Source organism: Salvelinus sp. IW2-2015, linkage group LG8, assembly GCF_002910315.2.
Source record: "Salvelinus sp. IW2-2015 linkage group LG8, ASM291031v2, whole genome shotgun sequence".
NCBI lineage: Eukaryota > Metazoa > Chordata > Actinopteri > Salmoniformes > Salmonidae > Salvelinus > Salvelinus sp. IW2-2015.
Genome location: NC_036848.1, coordinates 15002171 through 15027632, shown reverse-complemented (window position 1 = coordinate 15027632; position 25462 = coordinate 15002171). Strand labels below are relative to the sequence as shown.

The window sequence follows — 25462 nt, the reverse complement described above, 5'->3', positions numbered from 1 at the left end:
GATGAAAGAAATAAAAGCTGAAATAAATCATTCTCTCTACTATTATTCTGACATTTCACATTCTTAATATAAAGTGGTGATCCTAACTGACCTAAGACAGGACATTTTTACTAGGATTAAATGTCAGGAATTGTGGAAAAACTGAGTTTAAATGTATTTGGCTAAGGTGTATCTAAACTTCCGACTTCAACTGTATATACTGAACAAAAATATAAACGCAACATGTAAAGTGTTGGTCCCATGATTTGTGAACTGAAATAAAAGATCCCAGAAATGTTCCATACGCACAAAAAGCGTATTTCTCTCAAACTTTGTGCACCTGACAGTAATATGGAAAAATAGTCATCAATATATGGAATAACACAGAATCCCAAAGACCAAACATAATGTTCATAACTCTGTTCTTCAGTTTTATGACATCATCCAATGCCAATCTAAGCAACTCTCTCTCTATATATATATATATACCCCTGATGTCCCATCAAATGTACGTCCCCTCGGTCTTTCTCCACTCTCCAACTCCCTGCCCACTTAACAGCGTATCTTTTCATTCAACGCAAAACAGTTGGCTTTTAAAAATAAATGTCTATCTTTCTTTCTTCTCGTTCTCTCCCCGTCATTATCTTCCCCTGATGCCTCCCCAACCCGCTCCTCTCTTCTCCACATTTCAGCGGCTAAAAATAAGTCAACACCTTCTGGAGTATCTCCCTCTCTCCGATTCATTCTCTGGTGGACATCTATCAGTGTTTTCAGCCCGCTGTTACTGAAATTAAAGACTGTATTACCGCATCGAAAAATGTACAATGTGAATGTGGTAGTAAAGCTGTAATGACCTTACTTAATTTACAGTTGACAGAGCTGATTCAAAAAAGTGTGTTGAGTGTGTTAGCAACTAAGTGTTTGTTTGTGTGTGTCTGTGTGAATGTGTGTGAGAGAGACAGAGAAATTAGTGAGCTCCAGTGTTATCTCTGTCACTGTTGTGGGATTATTACACACTCTGCACCTGATTTTGAGTGTCGTGTTTTCATCGCCTCCTCATCTGAGCATGTTTGAGAGGTTTGTCTTCAGTGAAGGTGGTCATTGTTAGTGGTGGAAAAAAGTACCCAATTGTCATACTTGAGTAGAATTATAAATACGTTAATAGAATATTACTAAAGTAAAAGTGAAAGTCACCCAGTAAAATACTACTTGAGTAAAAGTCTAAAAGTATTTGGTTTAAAATATATTTAAGTATTAAAAGTAAAAGTATAAATCATTTCAAATTCCTCATATTAAGCAAAGCAGACGGCACCATTTGCTTGTTTTTAAAATGTATGTATAGCCAGGGGCACACTCCAACACTCCAATTATTTACAAAATATGCATTTGTGTTTAGTGAGTCCACCAGACCATAGGCAGTAGGGATGACCACGTGTTCTCTTGATAAGTGTGTGAATTTCACAATGTTCCTGTCCTGCTAAGCATTCAAAATGTAACAAGTAGTTTGGGTTGTCAGGGAAAATGTATGGAGTAAAAAGTACAATATTTTCTTTATTAATGTAGTGAAATAAAAGTAAAAGTTGTCAAAAATATAAATAGTAAAGTACAGATACCCCAAAAAACTACTTAAGTAGTACTTTAATGTATTTTTACTTGAGTACTTTAGACCACTGGTCATTGTCCACATATTCAGTAGTTGCCCTTTGTTTATCTTAATGCACATTGCTATATTGCCTCCTAAGTAACATAAGTACATATAGTATCCTTGTTGAACACCACATTATATAGCCAGTTTACATCCAGGCATAATCAATCAGATAATAATCTCACCTCTCCATAAAACCAGGAGTGAAAGACCACTGGAGGGCGCTGTCAGATTTGGAGACTGCCGTTGACTGTTTCTCTCACAACCAAATGTCATGCCATAGGTTATGGAGGAACGTCTTTGGTCTTGCCCTGCCTAAACGTTTCACCTCAAAAAGTTTAAACTGGATATCCAACGTCAAAGTTAAAACCAAAGGTGGTATTTCTAAAATATCTCTGGCCAAACACATTTTGAACATCCATCCACTCACATGTCAACAATCCCGCGAAAACAATGGAATGCCTGCCTGAGCGAGAATGTTCCACTAGCTAGCTAACATCTGAGACGTTAATTTACATMTTTTGGGGGGGTGAGTTGGGGAGGGGTAGCTAGGTAAATTAGACCTGTAGCTAGCTACCTAGGTCTATTTCCACAAATTATGTTTGACATGTTTAGGAATAGAAACAGTTGTGAACCTTTATGAATTTTTTTGGGATATCACTCATAATTGTCGTTATTTGCAGCGAGTCAACTTTACCCCCAGCTAACTAACGTTAGCTAAAAGTCCATAGCTAGCTAAATTACATCATGTGTGAAAAAGCTTGCCAAGCGGCAAGAAAGATGTATAGTGTCTGACTGGTGTCTAACCAGCATGCAACACGCAAATGTTAGTGTGAACTAACATTGGCTAGCTGGGTAGTTAGTAATAATTAACGTTATCAATAATTTTTTTGTTTATTGAAATATGTTTCCAGCCTCGTTAATGTTTGTCAGTCTTCGTCCTTTATGATCTTATCTGTCAAGCCACTCCAGTTGCATATTTAATTGTGCAAGCCACAGAAGTTTGTAATGTACCTCTCGGATAGGTTGAGGCCTATTCTTCTCCCCTTTAACAATAACAGACCAATGCTTGTAATATCAACAGACAACAACCTAGAAAGGCCGCACAGCAAGAAAGAAGACACTGCTCCAAAACCTCCATAAAAAAGCCAGACTATGGTTCGCAACTGCACACGGGGACAAAGATTGTACTTTTTTGGAGAAATGTCCTCTGGTCTGATGAAACAAAAATAGAACTGTTTGGCCATAATGACCATCGTTATGTTTGGAGGAAAAAGGGGAGGCTTGCAAGCCTAAGAACACCATCCCAACCGTGAAGCACGGGGGTGGTAGCATCATGTTGTGGGGGTGCTTTGCTGCAGGAGGGACTGGTGCACTTCACAAAATTGATGGCATCATGAAGCAGGAAAATTATGTGGATATATTGAAACAACATCTCAAGACATCAGTCAGGAAGTTAAAGCTTGGTCGCAAATGGGTCTTCCAAATGAACAATGACCCCCAAGCATACTTCCAAAGTTATGGCAAAATCGCTTAAGGACAACAAAGTCAAGGTATTGGAGTGGCCATCACAAAGCCCTGACCTCAATTCTATAGAACATTTGTGGTCAGAACTGAAAAAGTGTGTGCGAGCAATGAGGCCTACAAACCTGACTCAGTTACACCAGCTCTGTCAGGAGGAATGGGCCAAAATTCACCCAACTTATCTTGGGAAGCTTGTGGAAGGCTACCCGAAACGTTTGACCCAAGTTAAACTATTTTAAGGCAATGCTACCAATTACTAATTGAGTGAATGTAAACTTCTGACTCACTGGGAATGTGACGAAAGAAATAAAAGCTGAAATAAATCATTCTCTCAGCTATTATTCTGACATTTCACATTCTTAAAATAAAGTGGTGATCCTAACTGACCTAAGACAGGACATTTTTACTAGGATTAAATGTCAGGAATTGTGAAAAACGGAGTTTAAATGTAAGGTGTATGTAAACTTCCGACTTCAACTGTATATATATTTATACAGTACAAGTCAAAAGTTTGGACACACCTACTCATTCAAGGGTTTTTCTGTATTCTACTATTTTCTACACATTGTAGAATAATAGTGAAGACATCAAAACTATGAAATAACACATGGAATGATGTAGTAACCAAAAAACTATTAAACAAATCAAAATATATCTTATATTTGAGATTCTTCAAATTAGCCACCCTTTGACTTGATGACAGCTTTGCACACTCTTGGCATTCTCCAAACTTTTGACTGGTACTGTATATATTAGCGAGTGCTAATGTGGCGTAAAAAAAAGAAGAAGTATCATACACTCTCTCTCTGTCTCTCTATCTCTCTCTGGGTGATGCCAGCCTTTGACGTGTGCGGTCACGGATTTGAGGAAGTTGCGCTGTGTTCTGGCAATGAGATCTTGTGATCCGAGGTGTAAAAACTTGATTTTATGAGATCTTGTGGTTGTTATTCATCGTTTACTTGCCCATTTGTAGTTGTCCAGCCCTTCCTCCTTTGACTTTACTGGTAGGGATTGAATGAGTGAGAGACAGAGCACATGGATGTCAAAGACTAGTGCCCTTGATACAGATATGGGAGAGGAGGGGTTGAACTGAAGGGAGGGGAGACTGGGTGGAAGGAAGGCTTATATAAAGTATGAAAAAGAGAGTTAAGACAAGAGAGAGAAGGAGTTGTTCATATGAGTGGCTGGGGGAATTGTTCTGAACCGTGAGTAATGTAGGGTGGGTTCATTTTTCCACATAAATGAAATGATGAATGTTGCAGTGGGGCAGTTGTCTCTTTTTTTATGTGTCTGGTTTCTTTGGCAATGTTGTAATATTACTATGTTTGCATTCAATACGACTGCAGCAAAATGCAATGGCCAGGCGTCACAACGACACAGGAAAGCATTATTTAGGCTATAAGCTATTCAAAAAGGGCATTCAAGAGAGTCATTGACATTTGAAAGCACTTTCAGAGGAGAGAGGATCATTTATTTTTTACCTTCAATTTAGTTTTTTCTCAGTTCTGATTTTCTCTTTTTCTTGTTTTCTCTCTTCAGTGAAGTGACCACCAGGGAAGCTTAAAAAGAGAGAGGGTGAAATTGAGGGCGCTGTGTGTGTGTGTGCGGGACGAGACCATGCTCGGGTGTGAGGGAGGGGCAGGGCTGCGGAGGTGGCTGACCCTGGTCACAGGGCTGCTGGAGTGCCTTTGTTTTGCTGGGGCCGTGTTCGGCTGGGCCTCCCTGGTGTTCGTCCTGAAGACAGAAGGCTACTTCAGCTACCTGTGTGTCAACATCCCCGGGGTCAATGGAATGCAATTCCTAGGTCAGTGACTGAGACGCTTCACCGTCCGGTTTGGAGCACATTCTCAAATTTAGCATTTTTTGAGGGAAATTCACAGTAGAGCGTACAATACAAATACATATCTCATGCACACACACACACCTGTCCATACTGACAGCTCTCTGACTGCCTGTGTGTGTGCGCGTGTGTTTMAGACTGCAGTGGTCAGGATGAACAGTTCTCCCTCATCTTCACCATCGCTTCCTTCATGCCCAACTTTCTACTGCTGCCCAATGGCTTCCTGTTCGACCGTTTCGGCACCATGGCAGCCAGGCTGCTGGGAATGTAAGTCTTTTTTTTGTATAAACATATTATTAAGCATCACTAAGCTGCACAGGGTTCATAACCTATATTCAACCATGATTGATAGTTAGATGTCAATTGTAGTAACGATAACAATCTGGCAAGAGACAACTGACAGAGAGAATGTAAACAGTCAAATGCAGTGTTGTCACTAAAACACGGTACTGAATACAGCTACACGAGTCTTGTCTTATCTTCACTTGAGGCTGTAACTTGACCTTTCACGCAAATCTTCCATTGATCTCAACCACTAATTTGCGCTCAGCCTTGAGTTGCCCGCAAGGATTTGGCCTTACGTGAAGACAGTATACTATAAAGTCTTGTTAAATGTTAACGAATCTGTTCAAAAGTTAATGAGGCTTTAGTTAGTGCCTAATCTCATGGAAGTTGAGATTTCTTTGCGTCTAGTCTGTGCTACCTAATGTGACTGATTTCATGGCTGTTGGACAGAGACGTCAAAGAAAGACACAGATCTATGAAGCACCACATCAGCTGCCTTAGCCTTAGCCATAACAGAGAGCCCTCTGTCTGTCTCTCTCTTTACCATTCTCTCCAACAGTTTCTCTCCGTCCCTGTCTATCGTTCTCCCTGGTTTTGGTATCTAAGTGACGGTATAAAGCATGTGTGTGTACTCTCCAGTGCTAAGTCACTCGTTCTCTGGCTGTCACATCCTGTTATTTCCCTTGGAGGGGTTCCCATGTCTGTTCGCATTATGTGGAGTGAGCTCTGGGAAGAGCAAGGGAAAGGCACAGTGTGTGTGTGTGTGTTTGTGTTAGTGAAAGAGAGAGAGAGAGAGAGAGAGAGAGTAGGCAGAAGGACATGAGAGATATAGTGACTGAAAAGAGAGCCCAAGGGAAAGTGGTGGGGCGGGGGTGTGAGTTGTCTGGTCTTCTAGTTTCTTGTTTGAGTAGATCGGACTCGGTGCTTAGTTATCCAAGAGACGGTGCAAGGCAGAGCCAGGGGATGGTGTCTATGTGACAGCCAGAGAACGAGTGCCAGAGGTTAGGAATGGACGGAGAGTGGACGTGCCAAGCAGAGACAGAAAGAGGGAATGTGAAATAAATGGAGAAGTTGTGTAGTAACTAAGAATGAAGTTGGGCAGGGTGGTGTGTGTGTGGGTGTGGGTTCGAGCGCACACCTGGTTGAATTCACATGATGGTTGTGGTCACTTATTCTTATTCTCCAGATCACTGTACACCACTGGTGCCTTGTTTGTGGCCTTTTCAAGTTCAGGTAAAATCCTTGACTTTTCTATAGTGTAATACTATTTGAGAAAAACAGGTTTGATGGCACAGCTTACTCGAACACCATGTTTGATACATTTTTTACAAGATCGTTACACTTTCATCAGCAATTCGCAAGATCTCAAGAGGGATAAGTCTGTTGTTTTTTCTCTCTCAGCTCTGTCCTCTCTCCTCTTCCCGGCGCTGTCCTTCATCGCTGTGGGAGGCATCTTGTTGCTGGTCACAAACATGCAGGTCCGTCCTCTCATATTTATGACCTCCTGAGTAAACATCAGTCATGTACACAGCAGTCCTCAGGGTTCTCTCAGTAAACAAAGAGGACCGTGACTGAGAACATACCCTTGATGTAACCATGGACAACCTTGCCTTGGACCATACATTTGCTTCCGTTTGACCTGGGGGTTTGTCAGTCTGTGGTGTGTACTGATGAGAAACATGAGACACTCAGACACACAGGCCCGGCGAGTTATGTTTCCCCTCTCTGTGACCCCCTGTAGATAGGCAACCTGTTTGGTTCCGCTCGCTCCACCATCATCACCCTCTACAATGGTGCCTTCGACTCCTCCTCCGCCCTCTTCCTCATCATCAAGGTAACATTGTTAAACACACCCGCCCACAGACTATCAGTTGGTAGCTGTCCATGAGTTAATTAAGATGATGATGATGATGATGATGATGGTGATTCCATCCCTCGTGTCTCCCTCTAGCTGCTATTTGAGGTTGGGATCTCTCTACGTGCCTCTTTCCTCTTCCTGGCTGCGTGTGGCGTCATCCACCTGGTCAGGACCTTCCTCCTGCTACCCAGAACACACATCCCCTACCTCCCCCCTGAAGGCTACACCTACGGGTAAGAACACATCCCCTACCCCCTCCACAGCACAGCGGCTGGACAGAAAATAGACCCAGGGAAAGAAGGGAATAAATGTCTGCTGAATGTTTGTTGCTCTTAGAAGAAGGTCCAACAAATACTAGAGACCCCCAGCACACCCCCTGGTCTTTCTGGCCTCCCTGTGTGATTCTAACCAGTGCTGCCGTTACTTCCTGTGACAGGATGAAGAGCTGTGGTCAGACCAACACCTTCAGCCCAGAGCAGGCAGCAGCCAACGGCAACATGCAGAGGGATGATGTCACGGAGGAAATGCCTTTTAACAAGGAGAGCACAGAGAAAGGTGTGTAGATTTAGGTTACCTTGATATCAGCTCTGCTCGTTCCCTGGTCCCAAATATTCAGGATTAGTTGCCCGTACAGACCTTGTTCACTACAATTACATAATCTTACGTGAATTTGTAACTGATTTGACCTCTCTAACCCCCTACCTCCTCCTCTTCTCAGTGGCTACTTTCTGGGAGTGTTTCCTGTCCAAGTTCTTCATCTGGCACCTGGTGTGGCTTTCCGTCATGCARCTGAGGCACTACCTGTTCATCGGCACCCTYAACCCCATGCTGCAGAGACTGACCCAGGGAGAACCCTCTCTGGGTACGCACACAATTGTCTATTGACAGGCATTATAGTTCAGTCTTAAACATTTATAAATATCWTATTGATGTTTAATAAAGTTGACTTAAAGTGTTACCCTTTATTTTAAAATTACTGTCCATTTTCTCCAGATTTCTATGAAATATGACATATAATTAATTACAATAATTGTAATTATTTTCCTTCCAATTTTTTTAATTTATTAAGTATGTTAAAAAGCAGCTTTTTTGTGTTGGAATGGTGTGGGCKTATAGCGGTCATTAAAAATATTCATGTGAGTAGACTGCTGAATGGCCAGCTCATCCTTCTCAGGTCGATGACATCATCCTCTATTAGGAAATAGCAAGCATTTTTGAAACGGTCTGTTTGAGAAAATAGTTTGAGGTGTTTTTTTAAAAGTGTTTTTTCTCCAATTGATGTTTTGGCCACAAATACGAGTATAGGATGAGTCAACAACATTATTTGGGAATGAGTTAACATAATATTAACTTTTAAAAGGTAGATGTTCCCAGACATTTACTTTAAAGTGCTACCCTTCTCTCTTTTTAAGCACGTCCTTATTCCGCTCTGTTTATCCCTGCAGTGAGCACGTACACCAATGCGTTTGCTGTGACCCAGCTGTGTGGGGTGCTGTGTGCCCCCTGGAACGGCCTCATCATGGACCGACACAAGGGCAAGCCCAGGACCCCCGGTACCAACCTCACCTATACACACTACTACAACCCGCCTACAACACACATGTGAAACCTCACACACTCACACTCCAAACCAAACACACTAAGACTGTTTTTAGACTCGTACCGGCGTCACATTTGTATTTCTCCAGATTTTGTATATGTTTTTATTACATTTTACTGCAGGAACATTTGGCTTGAAGAGCCTCTGACTTTGCATTACTGCTCGGAGGGAGGTAAGGGAAGTGGTAGTGTCGGAGGTGGCCTAGAAATGCCATGGAGAAGATGGAATTGAATAGAGATTTGCGTCTTTGTGTGTGTGGGTACGTATGTTTGGTGTGTGTACATGTGTTTCTTGTGTGTGTACATACTGTATATGTTTGATGTATGTGTATTTGGTATGTGTGTGTGTGTGTGTGTAGGAGTGAGTGAGAGGGAGGCAGACCTGCGTGCGTCCGTGCTCTCCCTGACCCTAACGGCGCTGCAGTGTGTCCTGTTCTCCATCTGTGCCTCCACCCCCTTCCTCCCCCTCCAGTACCTCACCTTCATCCTGCAGGTCCTCAACCGATCCTTCCTCTATGGAGGCCATGCAGCCTTCATCACTATTGCGTGAGTGACACACACACACACACACACACCAGTTGTTCGCAATAACAAACATAATGGAACAGGATAAGGGGAGCACGGATAGACGCCAACACCTTCTTAGCGTCATGCTTTTGTACCGTAGTAACAAATCAATTGAATGATTTCTCTTGCCTCCCTCTCTCTCTCTCTCTGTGTAGTTTTCCTCCCTGTCACTTTGGGAAGCTGTATGGTATGACCATGGCTCTGTCTTCAGTGGTTTCGCTGCTACAGTACCCCTGCTTCATCCTGGTCAAAGGAGCGCTGGGAGGAGACCCACTATACGTGAGTGGAGCTACTGTCGTTAGAATTACCAGATATACTACCTTTACCATTGGCAGTGTCGGGGAAGCTACTTTGACGATACGGTTTAACAAGTTACCGAATACTTCACACTGGAAGAGATCAAGCTACTCTAAAGCTACCCTTAAGACAAATCTAGTTTACTTTACTGAAGTTACTTTGTGATAAATTATCATATCTAAATGTCATAGACTAGAAATAGCAAGAATAAATCACTCTGGAGTCAGATGTTAACAGAACGTGTAATTTAGCCCAGTGAACACAAAAACTGTTTCAAGTGAGAAGAAGGCAGGTCTGATGCCGAAAAAGAATGGAAACTCCTACAGTGTTGAGGAGTAGTGAACTACATGTAGTTCAACTAGTCATTTAATTACATTTTGCAGTAGCTTGGTGGTAGTTGAACTAAATTCTAATCTAGGTAGTGTTTTCAGTAGTTTATTGGTAGTTGAACTAAATTCTAATCTAGGTCGTGTTTTCAGTAGCTTGGTGGTAGTTGAACTAAATTCTAATCTAGGTCGTGTTTTCAGTAGCTTGGTAGTAGTTGAACTAAAATCTAATCTAGGTAGTGTTTTCAGTAGCTTGGTGGTAGTTGAACTAAATTCTAATCTAGGTAGTGTTTTCAGTAGCTTGGTGGTAGTTGAACTAAATTCTAATCTAGGTCGTTTTCAGTAGTTCATTACTTGTTTGCCATGTAGTGATGTAGCTAACTACTTGAACTACACACTACTTTTTTGGCTAAAATAAAATATGGGTGAAGTAGGCAAGAATTTCGTTTTCGGCATCACACCTGCCTACTTCTCACTTAATACATCGTTTTTGTGTTTAAGAGACTAACACAATCTGTTAACATCTGACTCCAGGGTGATTACACGTTCTGTTAACATCTGACTCCAGGGTGATTACATGTTCTGTTAACATCTGACTCCAGGGCGATTACACGTTCTGTTAACATCTGACTCCAGGGTGATTACACATTCTGTTAACATCTGACTCCAGGGCGATTACACGTTCTGTTAACATCTGACTCCGGGTGATTACACGTTCTGTTAACATCTGACTCCAGGGTGATTACACGTTCTGTTAACATCTGCACTCCAGGGTGATTACATGTTCTTTAACATCTGACTCCAGGGTGATTACACGTTCTGTTAACATCTGACTCCACGGTGTTACACGTTCTGTAACATCTGACTCCAGGGTGATTACACATTCTGTTAACATCTGACTCCAGGGTGATTACATGTTCTGTTAACATCTGACTCCAGGGTGATACACGTTCTGTTAACATCTGACTCCAGGGTGATTACACGTTCTGTTAACATCTGACTCCAGGGTGATTACACGTTCTGTTAACATCTGACTCCAGGGTGATTACACGTTCTGTTAACATCTGACTCCAGGGTGATTACACGTTCTGTTAACATCTGACTCCAGGGTGTTACACAGTCTGTTAACATCTGACTCCAGGGCGATTACACGTTCTGTTAACATCTGACTCCAGGGCGATTACACGTTCTGTTAACATCTGACTCCAGGGTGATTTGTTCTTTCAATTTGTAGTCTATGACATTTCAGATTTAGATATCATAATTAGTAGTTTGGAAGTTAGTGAAGTACTTTTTCAAAATAACTTTAATAAGTAAAGTTTATTTTTCTTAAGGGTAACTTTAGTGACTATGAACTTCTTCCAGTGTGAATTAATTAGTAGCTTCTGAAACTATATTTTCAGAGTAGCTTCCCCGACACTGGTTAGCAACACCGCTACATGGGGCGGCAGGTAGCCTAGTGGTTAGAGCGTTGGACTTGTAACCGTAAAGGTTGCAAGATCGAATCCCCGAGCTGACAAGCTAAAAATCTGTTGTTCTGCCCCCGAATAAGGCAGTTAACCCACTGTTCCTAGGCCGTCATTGAGATAGGAATTTGTTCTTATTGCCTAGTTGTTTTGACTTGCCTAGTTAAATAAAGGTAAAATAAAAATATATATATAAAAAAAACATGCCAAACAAGTAATTAACTACTGAAAACACTACCAAGTTTTGAATTTATTTCAACGACCTCCAAGCTACTGTCATTAAATGACTAGTTAAACTATATGTAGTTCACTACTCTCCAACACTGGCCATTGGTAGAGCTTTTCAGCTCTACAGTGGAGTTATTGCAGAGTGGTGACCCCATCTCCCTTACCCCACCTCCTCACTCTCTTTCTTCTCTCTCTTCCCTCTACAGGTGAACATAGCTCTGACGTTACTCAGCCTGCTGGCCTTCATCCATCCTGTCTGTGTCTATCTGCATTGTCGTGGCCTGGCAGCCCGGAGGGGTAAACCCAAGGACTCACCTTCCTCTTAGACCAGCTCTAAAAATACTTTCGAACGGTCATTTCAGCCCTCACTCCGCTGTTAAAACACCAGTTTGTATATACACACTCCCCTACATATTTATTTGGACAGTGAAGCTGAAACTTTTATTTGGCTCTATACTCCAGCATTTTGGATTTTAGATCAAATGGTTTATACTGTATTAGGTGACAGCACAGAATGTCGCCTTTTATTCAAGGGTGTTTTCATACATACAGTGCCTTCGGAAAGTACTCAGACCCCTTGACTTTTTTCGTCATTTTGTTACATTACAGCCTTATTCTAAAATGGATTAAATTAAATAAAATCCTCATTAATCTACACACAATACCCAACAATGACAAAGTGAAAACAGGTTTTTAGAATGTTTTTGCAAATTTATAAAAATTAAAAAAACACATACCTTATTTACATAAGTATTCAGCCCCTTTGCGATGAGACTCGAAATTGAGCTCAGGTGCATCCTGTTTCCATTGATCATCCTTGAGATGTTTCTACAACTTGATTGGAGTCCACCTGTGGTAAATTCAATTGATTGGACATGATTTGGAAATGCACACAACTGTCTATATAAGGTCCCACAGTTGACAGTGCAAAAACCAAGCCATAAGGACGAAGGAATTGTCCGTAGAGCTCCGAGACAGGATTGTGTCGAGGCACAGATCTGGGGAAGGGTACCAAAAAAATGTCTGCAGAATTGAAGGTCCCCTAAAACACAATGCCCTCCATCATTCTTAAATGGAAGAAGTATGGAACCACCAAGACTCTTCCAAGAGCTGGCCGGCCGGCCAAACTGAGCAATCGGGGGAGAAGGGCCTTGGTCAGGGAGGTTACCAAGAACCTGATGGCCACTCTAACAGAGCTCTAGAGTTCCTCAGTGGAGAGGCAAGAACCTTCCAGAAGGACAACCATCTCTGCAGCACTCCACCAATCAGGCCTTTATGGTAGAGTGGCCAGATGGAAGCCACTCCTCAGTAAAAGGCACATGACAGCCCGCTTATTTCAGTTTTTAATTTTTACTAAATTAGCTAAATAAATAAAAAATAACATTTGCTTTGTCATTGTGGGGTATTGTGTGTAGATTGATGAGGGGGGAACAAACTATTTAATCAATTTTAGAATAAGGCTGTAACGTAAAAAAAAATGTGTAAAAAGTCAAGGGGTCTGAATACTTTCCGAAGGTTTAGAAATGAATGGACTTTATGTATATAGTCCCCCCCACCATTTGAAAGTGTTATAAGTAGAACACCTACTTTAGAACACCTACTCATTCAAGGTTTATTTTTTATTTTTACTATTTTCTACATTGTAGAATAATAGTGAAGACATCAAAACTTTGAAATAACACATATGGATTCATGAAGTCATGAAGTTTATGAACCATAAAAGCTTGAAACAAATCAAAATATATTTTATATTTGAGATTCTTCAAAGTTTCCACCCTTTACCTTGATGACAGTTTTGCACACTCAAATTGTATGACCAATTTATGCAGAAATCCAGGTAATTCCAAAGGGTTCACATACTTTTTCTTGCCACTGTATATATTCTTATACCACTCCTTTACTAGATTTGTGTGTATTAGGTATTTGTTGTRKAATTGTTAGATTACTTGTTAGATATTGCTGCAGTCGGAACTAGAAGCAYGAGCATTTCGCTACACTCGCAAAAACATCTGCTAACCATGCGTATGTGACCAATAAAATWTGATTTGATTTGCCTCTTAAAGCACTATTAACTAACCGTGCACTGTGACACTGCTGCCCAAACCCCTACACTCATGTTCTACATTGTAGGATCCAGGCAGTCAAGGAAAACATATCTAGTGTTTATTACGCCGTTTAGAATAATGATTCATGAATGTGATAATCAGTTTGATGTATTTTAGGAATTCTAAGATCAGAGAAACTGCTCAGTTGGACGGGAGCAAGAAGATGTTCAGATGATGAGATTATGTCTGGCTTTCAACATAACCACACATACTGAACCACCATACATACACCATACCATACTGAACCACATGTTCCACCCTGGGTCCCCAATGTCTCAAATTCCAAAAGAATTCAAAACGGAGAGTCTGAGAGATCATTTTTGTCAGGAAAGACTGTACAGGTCTACCACCTACTGGTTTTAACTGGGGGAAACAGCCTGTTTCCGGATGGCCTTTACTTCTCCTGTGAACAAACCATGTCAAGGTGAGGGTGCTTTAAAGCATTAAATCAACTAATCACATAACAGCAATAACCTTTATTGGGTTCACTGGCGATTTTGTATGAGAAAGCAAGTGTTCCACAGCACGATCAGCACCACACTGAATATACCTGAGTGTCTGGTATATATACAAGAGTTAGAGCACCTATGCCTTAAGCATTGAAGTCAACAACATTGAAGAGACCATTACATTTGTATTGGAAATGTACTGTATTTATTGTAAAAGGGATTACTTCACAATGTATTATGCATATAATGCAGTATACTTTACCTGACGACTCACCAATAATTGATTTCCTCTGCTCTATCAATCGCTACATACATTAAGTCTGAAACTGCCATCCTAGAAGTCATTTGAGGGACTTCAAAATGAGGGGCGTTGTGCAAAACAAATTAGTCAGCGATCGTGTGGTCTCGAACAAATGTAACCAATCAGAGTATCAAAGTTGATAATGTCTTCATGTAGGCTGGCTCATGTAGGCTGATCTGACCTAATGTAGCAGGTGTAAAAGAAACGCCTGAAACAAGATCCACTACATACTGGTCTTGAGAAGAAAATAAAAAACTGTCGGGGGAGGTTCTCTTCTGCACTGTTCAACCAATCCAGTAAATGTGGAGGGAGGAGTTAAAATGGAGTGTCGCCTTGTTAACGTTCACAAGTGGAAGCCAACCCATCGGTTTTTATGACCAATCAGAACGGTTAGAATGTGTTCGCATTGTGGGGAGGGGAGGGGAGGGGGGCAAATCCAGACTCATCGTGGAGAAGAAACATCAGTTGGTCGGAAGGATGTGGATGGGTAGCCAGGCAACAGTATGCAAGGACTAGATTCCACTTTTTTTTACCTTCACATTATGCATGACAGTGTCACTTTCTAATGTTTTACCTCTCAGAGTTACTGTTTAAAGAAAGAAAAGTATGAAGATGCTATTTCTTAAGGTCAATTAATTTCAACATTGTCAATAATGGCAAAGAGAAAATATCAGACACACAGAGTTTCAAACACTTTGGTTTATATCAAGCCTGAAGATTTATGAATGACCTATGTTCACATTTCCAGTGAAAAGGCCAAAACAAGCAAATCCACCAAGGAAACAATTCAAAATGATGAGGGGTATAAAATTATTGATTAAGCATGAAGAACAATAAATTCACTCAGCAAAAAAATGTATCATACAAAAGTGTAAGCATAAAGTTTGAAGGTCCCCAAGAACACAGTGGACAATGACCCTAAGCACACAGCCAAGACAAAGCAGGAGTGGCTTCGGGACAAGTCTCTGATTGTCCTTGAGTGTCTCAGCCAGAGCCCAGACTTGAACATCTCTGGAGAGACCTGAAAATAGCTGTGCAGCGACACTCCCCACCCAACCTGACAGAGCTTGAGAGGATCTGCAGAGAAGAATGGGAGAAACTCCCCAAATACAGGTGTGCCAAGCTTGTAGCATAATACCCAAGAAGACTCGAGGCTGTTATTGCTGCCAAAGGTGCTTGAACAAAGTACTGAATAAAGGGTCTGAATACTTWTGTAAAAGTTATGTTTTTCATAAATTTGCTAAGATTTCTAAAAAACTGTTTTTCCTTTGTCATTAATGGGTTTTGTGTGCAGATTGATGAAGGAAAAAAACGATTTAATCAAAGACTGTAAGGTAACAAAATGTGGAAAAAGTCAAAGGGTCTGAATACTTTCCGAATGCACTGTTTAGAGTGCCCTCCATAATTATTGGGACAGTGAAGCATTTTGTCTTCTCGTCTCTATACTCAAAAAGTTTTTATTTGAAATCAGACAATGACWAWGAAGTTAAAGTGCAGACTGTCAGCTTTTATTTGAGGATGCTACCATGATTACAGGTAATCCTGAATGAATCGTGAATAATGATGAGAAAGTTACACATATCATACCACCCCCACACCCCCCCCCACAAATGCTAACCTCCCCTGTTATTGGTACTGTAATGGTGAGGTTCGTCTTTGGGGTATGATATTTGTGTGCCTTTCTAACTCATCATTAATGTGTGATGTATTAAGGTATCATTAATTCATTATCATTAATGTATAACTGTTTAGAAACATATTTTATTCTTATTTACCAAAAAATTACAACACATTATTTGGCATTCATTTCTATTGGGCACAAAATAATCTGAAACACAACCAAAACAAACAGCAAATTCCCCCAAAAAATTGTAGTCACAAGCTTGATGTAGTCATTGCGTGCTATGAATATGGGACCAAATATTTAACTTTTTACTACTTCAATACACATTAGTGCTCCCCTAAAATGGGGTGACTATGTACAAAAAGTGCTGTAATATCTAAACGGTTCACCAGACATGGATGAAAAAATAATAAAAAATAAAGCTGACTGCACTTTAACCTCGTAGTCATTGTTTGATTTCAAATCCAAACTTTTGGAGTATAGAGCCAAAAGAAGAAAAAAATGCTTCGCTGTCCCAATAATTACAGAGGCACTGTATGGAAAACCAATAACAACATTACAATTGTGTGTATCATCAAAGTTTACTTGAGGACTCAAATTAATGATCTTTAAGGATACATATCCATTTTCAGAATGGGCACCACTATAAAGCCAATAGAGTCATTTTGTTATGGCATGACAGGAAAATAACATCCTGCAACATCACAAGACAAACCGCTAGGCAACAGTCCATCCAGCCTGGCCTGAGCTTCTCTATATACAGTGGAGTTTGCAATTATTGGATCCCTTGACAAAGATGAACAAAAAAAGACTATAAAAAAAGAATACAAATACTGAACTATATAGTATGCTAAAAAAATGGAAATGTATTTTATACTAATACATTTGCTCAAAGAAAGAGATTGTTTAACATATAAAAAATCTCAAAAAGATAGGGATCAAAATTATTGGATCCCCTGTTTTCAATACTCCAGCACCCTCCCCTTGCTAGGACAACAACACTGAGCCTTCTTCTAAAATGTTTTATGAGATTGGAGAACACGTTGGGAGGGATCTTAAACCATTCCTTGATATCCATCATCTGCACTTATGGAGTGCCCTGTGGTGGATCTTTGATGTTATGGGACTACATTTCTTCCACTGGTCCTTGGGCCCTTGTAAAAGTCAACGGCATCATGAACTTTACCAAGTACCKGGGCATTTTAGCCAAAAAACCTGGTTGCCTCTGCCAGGAGGCTGACACTTGGCCGCAAGTGGATCTTCCAGCAAGACAATAACCGCAAGCACACATCAAAATCCGCTCAGAAATGGGTAATTGACCACAAAATCAACATCAAGTCTCCAGACTTGAACCCCATTGAAAACTTGTGGTTTGAATTGAAGAGGGCAGTCCATAAGTGCAGGCGAACGATTTTTACTAGACCGAATCGACAACAAACAAAAACAAAACAAAAAAATCGGAAGAACCATGACTCCTTGAACTGCCACCATAGGCCTAAACAACACAGCCATAAGAGCAGAGCAGGTCGGGGCTCAGGGTTAGAATATCCACTGCAGTGTGTAATGCAGTCTAGTTGCATTTACACCATCCCAGCAGCTATCTTAGAAATATAACTTTGTTCTGTGCTTCTCCCAGCATGCACTTCATAGCCTATAGTCTATGGATCATTTGATTGAGACATGCCGACATGTGCGGCATCGGGCACACAGCGATATATAGACTTATAAGCAACTCATTCTAAAACACTGAGAAATACAGACATTTCATCAATTACAAATAACAAAAAAATCTCCCCTGGACTAGATAAAAAAACAAACTACACACTCCTCTGGACTGAAATTGAAAAAGCATGACTCTACCCCATTTTCCTCCAGGTACCCGTTATGTAAATGTGGATCCATCCCTAAAACAAATACAAAAATGTTGCATACAATATAGCTCAGTATTTGTATTATTTATTTCATACAGTCTTTTTTGCTCATCTTTATCAAGGCATCCAATATTTCCAGACCCCACCGTAACATTACATTACCACACAACACCCAGTGTTGTCATTGTTCATCCTGCTGTTCCTTCATTTGCTGTAAAGACCCATGCTTTCTGCCTATGTGATCCTCCAGGTACTTGCGACGGGTGAAGCAGCTGCCGCACACCTTACACTTGTGTGGCTTTTCTCCAGTGTGCGTACGTCGGTGCGCGTTGAGAATACTGGTCTGGGTGAAGCTCTTAGCACAGTCCTCACACTTGTATGGCCTCTCCCCAGTGTGCATTCTCATGTGGATGTTGAGGTACTTTGGGTTCACAAAACTCTTGTTGCACTCTGTGCACTTCGTCTTCTCTTGCTCTGCCATATTTGGTCCCTCACTGCCCGACACGTGCAGCTTCAGATGCATTCGCAGGTACTCCGGCCGATTGAAGGCCATGGCGCAGTGTTCGCAGCTGAATGGTTTCTCTCCTGTGTGAATCATCTTGTGGCGGTCCAGGTGGGACTTCTGGATAAAATGCTTCCCGCACACATTGCACAGGTGTGGCCTCTTTTCCTTGTCCGTGTGGGAGTACATGTGGCGTTTGAGGTATGTGAGGTGGGTAAACTGTTGGTCACACTCATTGCATATGAAGTCCTTTGTCCCCTTGTGGTGAACCTGCATGTTGTGAATCTTCAGGGTGGTTTTGCTGCCGTAGTCTTTGCCACACTCTTCACAGTGGAAAGGCTTCTCCCCTGTGTGATGCTGAAGGTGCCTATTCAGCGCAGCCCTGTTTGGCAGGACCTTTTCACAGAAACTGCAAATATGAAGTGTTTTCACCCTTATCCTTTTCTCTATAGGTGGTGTGAATCTTATTCTTGGTGCCTTCAAACCCGCGGCACCTTGCTTTTTGCCTTTATTTTTAACAGTGACGTTTTCAGAATCTAACTTCATTGTCTTCTTGCTCTTGGGTCCTCTTTTTCTCTTTGCAGGTAACACCTCCTGTTCAGTCTCCTCTGAATGGTCAGAACAGTGCCACTCTTCACTTAAGTCTTTAGGCTCAGTCTGGGAGCCTTGGTCACTCTCCTCACTTAGGTCCTTAGATCGAGTCTTGCCATCTTGGTCACGCTCTTCTTCATGTAAGTCCTTAGGCCAGGTCTTGGAAACATGTTTGCCTGATTCACCATCACTCTCAGTGTCGCTGGCCTCCTTGGGAGGACTCTTGGATCTCTTCTTTTTAGATTTCTTAGACCTCCTCTGTCTTTTTCTGAGGTTTGTGTCTTCAGCTGCAGCGTGTTCTTCCGTCTTGAAGTGGGCACTTTCAACTTCCACCACGTCTTCAGAGGGAGTTCTGGTTCTTACCTTTTTAGACTTGCTACGTTTTTTTCTAGGGGGAGTTTCTTCAGCCTGTTCTACCAATTCATAATGATCACTTTCAGCTTTGTCCTCTCCACGAGGCGTAGTTCTTTTTTGGGGGCTGCCCTGCTTCCTCCTCTTAGAAGCAGAGGCCACTTCAGTCTCCTCCTCCACAACTTCCTCCACCTCAGGCTCAGTCTCCGCTTCAAATACATTGAAGTCACTACATTGCCGCCTTTTTCTGGGGGAAGCCACCACAGTTTGTTCATCTGACAAATTGTCATTATCCTCCTCCTTGCAGCAAATATTGGTCCTTTTATTTTTTGAGTTGCTATATTTACATTTTCTTTTTGTGCTCTCTTCTAGCTGTTCACCAGGCTCGGCCCCGGAACAGTCATCACAATCCTTTGAGGGAGACTTTGTTCTTGTCTTTTTGGAGCTGCTTATTCTGTTCCTCCTTTTCGGTGGGGAGGCCTCCTTGTCGCTCTCCTCCCCAGAAGCAGACACGGGAGAAAAGCCCCTCTCTTGTTCTTTTAGAACACTAGAATGCGTCCTGGGACTTTGCCTCCGGGAGTTTCTCTGAGGAGTTCTCAGCTGCCTCTCAGAGCTTTGAGGAGTGGCCACCTCCAGCTGCTGTTCTTCACGATAGGAAACCGGTTCTGTGGGAAACAGAGGGGTGGTTTTAGATGTGTTTTTTTTTACTTTATTTTTATCATTCCAAAGTTATGAAAAACAACATGAATGAAGGAATTACATTTTATTTTCGTGTCAAATCGCTAATCCATCCCTTATGGGATTAATTGACACATAAACAAACATTACAATAATTCACTATGGTAATTAAATGATCATTCTTCTTCCGGTGTTCTCTGTAATGTGCATTGCATAAAGAGTAAAAAATAAAACATTTAAATAAAGAAAATGTAAGGTAAAAATCAATACATAATAGTAAATTACATCCCTAGAGCAGTAATATAATATATAATTTGTTTTAATTTGTTTTTTAATCTGTATTGTTGTCTATCACTTGTTTTCTTTGGTGCAAATCAATAAAATACATAAAAATAAGCCTCATAGATACAGATGAAGTCAGAAGTTTACATACACTTAGGTTGGAGTCATTAAAACTTGTTTTTCAACCACTTCACAAAATTCTTGTTAACAAACTATAGTTTTGGCAAGTCGGTTAGGACATCTACTTTATGCATGACACAAGTAATTTTTAAAACAATTGTTTACAGACAGATTATTTCACTTATAATTCACTGTATCACAATTCCAGTGGGTCATAAGTTTTAATACACCAAGTTGACTGTGCCTTTAAACAGCTTGGAAAATTCCAGAAAGTTATGTCATGGCTTTGGTAGCTTCTGATAGGCTAATTGACATCATTTGAGTCAATTGGAGGTGTACCTGTGGATGTATTTCAAGGCCTACCTTCAAACTCAGTGCCTCTTTGCTTGACATTATGGGAAAATCMAAAGAAATCAGCCAGGACCTCTGAAAAAAAATGTGTAGACCTCCACAAGTCTGGTTCATCCTTGGGAGCAATCTCCAAACGCCTGAAGGTACCACGTTCATCTGTACAAACAATAGTACGCAAGTATAAACCCCATGGGACCACGTAGCCATCATACCGCTCAGGAAGGAGACGCGTTCTGTCCCTAGAGATGAACGTACTTTGGTGTGAAAAGTGCAAATCAATCCCAGAACAACAGCAAAGGACCTTGTGAAGATGCTGGAGGAAACAGGTACAAAATTATCTATATCCACAGTAAAACAAGTCCTATATCGACATAACCTGAAAGACCGCCTCAGCAAGGAAGAAACACTGCTCCAAAACCGTCATAAAAAAAGCCAGACTACGGTATGCAATGCACATGGGGACAAAGATCGTATTTGTGGAGAATGTCCTCTGGTCTGATGAATTAAAAATAGAACTGACCATCGTTTTTGTTGGAGGAAAAAGGGGAAGCTTGCAAGCCTAAGAACACCATCCCAACCATGAAGCACGGGGTGGCAGCATCATGTTGTGGGGTGCTTGCAGCAGGAGGGACTGGTGTACTTCACAAAAGTGATGGCATCATGAGGAAAGAAAAATTATGTGGATGTATTGAAGCAACATCTCAACACATCAGTCAGGAAGTTAAAGCTTGGTTGCAAATGGGTCTTCCAAAATGGACAATGACCCCAAGCATACTTCCAAAGTTGTGGCAAAATGGCTTAAGGACAACAAAGTCAAGGTATTGGAGTGGCCTTCACAACGCCCTGACCTCAATCCCATAGAAAATTTGTGGGCAGAACTGAAAAAGCTGTCGTGCGAGCAAGGAGCCCTACAAACCTGACTCAGTTACACCAGCTCTGTCAGGAGGAATGGGCCAAMATTCACCCAACTTATTGTGGGAAGCTTGTGGAAGGCTACCCGAAACGTTTGACCYAAGTTAAACAATTTAAAGGCAATGCTACCAAATACTAATTGAGTGTATGTAAACTTCTGACACACTGGGAATGTCATGAAAGAAATAAAAGCTGAAAAAAATCACTCTCTCAACTATTATTCTGACATTTCACATTCTTAAAATAAAGTGGTGTTCCTAACTGACCTAAAACAGGGAATTGTTACGGGGATTAAATGTCAGAAATTGTGAAAAACGGAGTTAATGTATTTGGCTAAGGTGTATGTAAACTCTGACTTCAACTGTACATACACTGTATATATACACATACATACATACATACATACACACATACATAAGATATACAGATAAACAAACAAAGAAGCAGAAGTCACTTGAACCCAGTCTGGCACAAAGAGAAGATACATATGGTAGACAAGCCTACACACAATCTATATACACACGCCATTAACCACATAGAAGATACATATTTTTATAATTGAATTACAGGTWGACCTTTTTCTTTTATTCCAGGCTTCATCTAAATATTCTCGCAAACAAAAATACACAATGGACAACAACAAAAAACATTTCAATTTTTACTCATCGCTCAGCCACCTAATGCCAGGATATATCTGGTGGGCTTTCTGGAATAAGAGCAAGTGTATATCGTGGTAGAAAGGGCAATAGAGGATAAAATGAGTTTCATTCTCTATTTCTTCGAGGTCACAATAGTTACATAGTGTTTCCTCTTCCATTTCAACACAATACTGACCTGTTTCAATACGCAGAGGCAATATCCCTGATCTGACCTGTTTCAATACGCAGAGGCAATATCCCTGATCTGACCTGTGCACATAGCGATCTCTTGCTTTTAGGTAGGTTATACATAATATATCTCACACACCAATACACCCTTAATCAAACAAAAGGTTCTCAATTTGGTTTTTTGATTCATTTCCACCCATTTCCCCCCCCCCCATATTGCATCAACAGTTGTTTTTTAATCATATCTATGTCTCCCTTAATTTGGTTTTCGTACAGATGTTCACAGTCACACTTGAAAAAGGTCGGACATTTCAGTTGCCCAGGCGCCGCCAATGGATAGATCCCATAAAAAAAACTTTACTAGCTATTCTGGCAGTTGGCATATCCAACAGTCTATTCTATAGTCTCACCATACACACCTTCCATCTCACCTCACAGTGTTCCCAGCCCATGTCCCCAGTTAGTACAGGTGCAAACTTGTGGACAGCTAAAAAGTAACGTACTGCTCTGTTATGAACATGTTCGTTTTTAAAACACCTTTTAGACCCCGATACTCCTGCTGAATAGTCCAGAACAGGACACACACATGTCTGATACAGTTTGGAATAAGTAGCATAACCAATATCTGTGTTTCTGTTTTTCCTATGACTCCCCCAAGAGCTCTAGTTCCTGAGTCGGGCAGACGTTCCGTATAGACAGGTAATATGTTCATCAATAAAAAGACCCAAATATTTATAATTGCTAGTAAACTCAGGAAGGTCTTCACCAAAACAAAACTGAAAAACACTTCTCTTAGTACCTGATTTATAAAATGCCTTATCTGTGTTTTTGTCAACAAGTTGTAAAAAACATTTATCATTCTAAGATTATTTCTGGAACAATACGGGATTTACAGAGTTGTATAAAACATGTCGATAAAAATATCTTTATTATTAATGGTTATTGAAGATATTATTTAATATGAGTGTAAACTGCATGGTGGAGACATTTTGCAGTGTAGAGTAGAATAAAATACAAAATGTAGTTTCTATGGACTAAATGTGTTGTATTTCTCATTAGGTTTTTCAAGGATAATTATACAGAAACTGTTCCTAACAAGAATCCCCAATGAAGTTATGATGTATTAATGTAGGCCTTAGGACTCACTAAGGTTGACCAGATGTGTGTGTAGGGAATCAAAAGGTTGGATTCTTTCTCATAGCCATATAGCCTATGCCTCTGTGCTGTTCTATCAGGTACTATAAACTGGGTGGTTCGAGCCCTGAATGCTGATTGGCTGACACCAGTGGTATATTAGACCTTATACCACTGGTATGACAAAACACGTATTTTTACTGCTCTAATTACGTTGGTAAACAGTTTATAATAGCAATAAGGCACCTCGGAGGTTTGTGGTATATGGCCAATATACCACGGCTAAGGGCTGTGTCCAGGCACTCCGCGTTGCGTCTGGCTGAAGAACAACCCTTTCGCCGTCGTATATTGGCCATATACCACAAACCCCCGAGGTGCCTTACTGCTTATTTAGYTCACGCTGCAGCGTAAGCTTTAAAACCCTACTTGCAGTCATTGCCTGCTTGCCTGATGATTCTGCATTTGATGAAACATAAAGCAGCTAATAGCTATCTTGTAACGTTAACATTTTATGGATACTTTAGCGAGCCACTTACTTCTTTTCGACCTCCGTGTAGCAGATTTATTCGAAATAGTTTTTACAATATCGGTAAGGTATAATTTCATAAACTTCCACTCTACCTGCTCACTATCGCCCATTGTTGTCAACTAGCTACCAGGCTAGCGACAAGACGTGAGGAAAGCAGGAAAAAAATTCAAAATAAAAGTCCCCCACGTAGTAGAAACGTGTCAATAACCTGTATTTATTCATGATATATGAAAAATAATTGTCAAAACATTAACAATGATTCATATTTGTTCATATTTAAGTGTCATTTGCATTAAATTGTGGGTTTAAAACATGTCCCAAGGTCAAATAAAGAAAAACACATTTCTGCATACAGCACATACAAATTGCACTGTACAGGAAAAACTATAGATTGTGTGTCCATAAAACCAGGGTCCAGTCTACTCACTACAATCCCTAGAATACAAAACAGACGAGTTTGAACAAMAAGCTAGGTCATAAGAAATGTTGCTGGCCCCTCCATAGCCGCCAATGCAATTCACTGTATATGAAATACTGTACACATTGGACTGTAGAGAATAAACTGAACTACGAGTCTGAAATAAACGTTAGGGGGGAAGGGGATACTCAGTCAGGTCTCTACTAACTAGTTTTGGAGGGTGACTTTGTCATACAAACTATTGCTGGCTTTTTACTCTACCCCTTCATAGCCCACAATGCAATTTACTGTATATGGAATGCATATTGAACTGTAGAGGGGAAAAAATGTACTACCTGTCTCAAATAAACTGGGGTGGAAAATAGTAGGGTCTTTTTTTCCTTCTTTTTTTACCCTTATTTTACCAGGTAAGTTGACTGAGAACACATTCTCATTTACAGCAACGACCTGGGGAATAGTTAGAGGGGAGAGGAGGGGGGATGAATGAGCCAATTGGAAGCTGGGGGGGATTAGGGGACCATGGTGGTATGAGGGCCAGATTGGGAATTTAGCCAGGTCCCCGGGGTTAACACCCCTACTCTTATGATAAGTGCCATGGGATCTTCAGTGAACATAGAGAGTCAAGTCCCCCGTTTAACATCCCATCCAAAAGACAGCACCCTACACAGGGCAATGTCCCCAATCGCTGCCCTGGGGAATTTTGATATTTTTTTAGACCAGAGGAAAGAGTGCCTCTTACTGTCCATCCAACACCACTTCCAGTAGCATCTGGTCTCCCATCCAGAGACCAACCCTGCTTAGCT

The 25462-nt window shown here is 41.0% G+C and overlaps 2 protein-coding genes across 2 annotated transcripts; one reads left to right on the top strand and one right to left on the bottom strand.

Annotated features, from left to right (window-relative positions):
• The first annotated feature begins 4693 nt into the window (after positions 1 to 4693).
• On the top strand, positions 4694 to 13640 carry LOC111967005 (equilibrative nucleobase transporter 1-like). Its single transcript, XM_023991914.2, has 12 exons — positions 4694 to 4952; positions 5126 to 5255; positions 6460 to 6506; positions 6675 to 6751; positions 7015 to 7107; positions 7225 to 7364; positions 7568 to 7686; positions 7850 to 7993; positions 8577 to 8684; positions 9090 to 9276; positions 9453 to 9576; positions 11821 to 13640. Exons 1-12 carry the CDS (start codon positions 4766 to 4768, stop codon positions 11938 to 11940), a joined length of 1476 nt encoding a protein of 491 aa, XP_023847682.1. The 5' UTR covers positions 4694 to 4765; the 3' UTR covers positions 11941 to 13640.
• Positions 13641 to 18029: 4389 nt separating this feature from the next.
• LOC111967507 (zinc finger protein 892-like) lies at positions 18030 to 24407 on the bottom strand. The gene is made up of 2 exons (XM_023992568.2): positions 24249 to 24407; positions 18030 to 20073 (listed from the first exon to the last, which is right to left on the bottom strand). Exons 1-2 carry the CDS (start codon positions 24349 to 24351, stop codon positions 18146 to 18148), a joined length of 2031 nt encoding a protein of 676 aa, XP_023848336.1. The 5' UTR covers positions 24352 to 24407; the 3' UTR covers positions 18030 to 18145.
• Positions 24408 to 25462: the final 1055 nt, after the last annotated feature.